The 1,487-nt window shown below is 44.4% G+C and overlaps 1 protein-coding gene across 1 annotated transcript in view; it reads right to left on the bottom strand.

The window, feature by feature from the left end:
- Positions 1 to 256: 256 nt before the first annotated feature.
- Positions 257 to 1,487, bottom strand: part of LOC101862968 (galanin-like G-protein coupled receptor npr-9) — an 11,502-nt gene continuing 10,271 nt past the window's right edge. The window contains exon 4 of the mRNA XM_013086746.1: positions 257 to 1,147. Within this exon, the coding sequence (XP_012942200.1) occupies positions 757 to 1,147 (391 nt within the window). The 3' untranslated portion in view covers positions 257 to 756. The remainder of the gene's footprint in view (positions 1,148 to 1,487) is intronic.

Raw genomic sequence — 1,487 nt, 5'->3', positions numbered from 1 at the left:
AAACCCAACACACTTCATCCACTCAAACTACATGGAAGCTGAAGACCACCGGAATAAAACAAGATTTTTGTCTATTGAGTCATTTACGTCAATGGATGTTGTGTGTGAATGTGAGTGTGTTTGTGAGTGTGTGTGTGTGTGTGCATGTATGTGTGAGTGTGTGTGTGTGTGTGCGTGTGTGTGTGTGTGTGTGTGTGTGTGTGTGTGTGTGTGTGTGTGTGTGTGTGTGCTTGTGTGTGTATGTGAGTGTGTATTGTTTTGTTTTGCATTTTTTGTTGTTGCTGTTGCTGTTTTGTGGATTGTTGGCAGATGTCACCAATTTTGTCAACACAATCCACCTTCCTGTTTCGTTTAGATGGGGTAATATGGGGATATGTGAATATACATTTCATGACCGACATCCGCAGTCCAGTTTCGATAACGTTGCATACTCATTGGTTTTTAGTATGAATGGACTGTTTGGAATGACTAGAGATATCACACACGGAAATGCCATCTTACAGTGCAAGGACAGTCAACTATATTATCCCTCGTTGTGACCTGAAACCGTCTCCAAGGGGGAGACGAACTCAGTGTGTACGAATCGCCTTCTACTATTAATAATTCATCCCGTTTTCACAGTCGAAGCAAGATCATTCAGGGATCCACATCGCTTCACCTCTATGTGGTTTTTCTCCCTCGTCCCGAGACAGACGTCAGCGCATTAATCGATGACGTAAGGCACATTTTTAAAAGGAGAGATGAAACGTTGTCTTATCACGTGACTTCATGTTCACCTTTGATCCGGCGGCGAATCCATTTGGGGAGTCTGAGAATAACACTTTTCAGCGCTACCATACTCTCTTTCCGAAAACGCACATTAAGGATGCTGTATATAAGCGGGTTGGCAGCGCTAGATAAAAAGTAGGATCGCAGACACAGCTGGTAGAGGAGTTGTTGAGAGTAGTCCATGGGCCGCTGGAAGCCCATTCCCAACAAGTAGATGACGTGGACTGTCAGGAAGGGGACGTAACCAAGTAGGAAGACGAAAGTAACCAGCCCCAGCATCCGAGTAGTTCTGCCAACGCGAGCTAGAACAGAGGTGCGATGGTGGTGACCAGCTTGGGATCTTGACGCCACGGAGACATTCTGGGAACTGCCAAATGACCTGTGCGTAGAAAGATAACGTTAGGGTTTAGATTCGTTTTTAGTGGGAGTATTTTCTGTCGTCATGGTCCCGTGATGACTAGAGATCCCCTCCTGGGAAAAGAATTAGTCGGTGCTGTCAGTTTAGTTAGAGCAGGAAGTCGAGACCATTTCTTAATCATATCGTTTTGTACCCCCAAGGTTGTATTCTTCACATTTTAGAATACTTCTAGTACGAATAAGATCTCTTTGAAACGTTCTGTATTTCTCCAAAAAAAATCATGATGACAGACTGCTATGCAAAGCGTACGGATGGGTTAACGATTAAATTTCCTCTTTGGAAAGTAGCGGCACAAAGCCCC

Source organism: Aplysia californica, unplaced genomic scaffold (assembly GCF_000002075.1).
Source record: "Aplysia californica isolate F4 #8 unplaced genomic scaffold, AplCal3.0 scaffold00500, whole genome shotgun sequence".
In the NCBI taxonomy this organism is placed as follows: Eukaryota; Metazoa; Mollusca; class Gastropoda; order Aplysiida; family Aplysiidae; genus Aplysia; species Aplysia californica.
The sequence above is the reverse complement of the archived record's forward strand: the minus strand, read 5'-3'. Positions and strand labels throughout refer to the sequence as shown.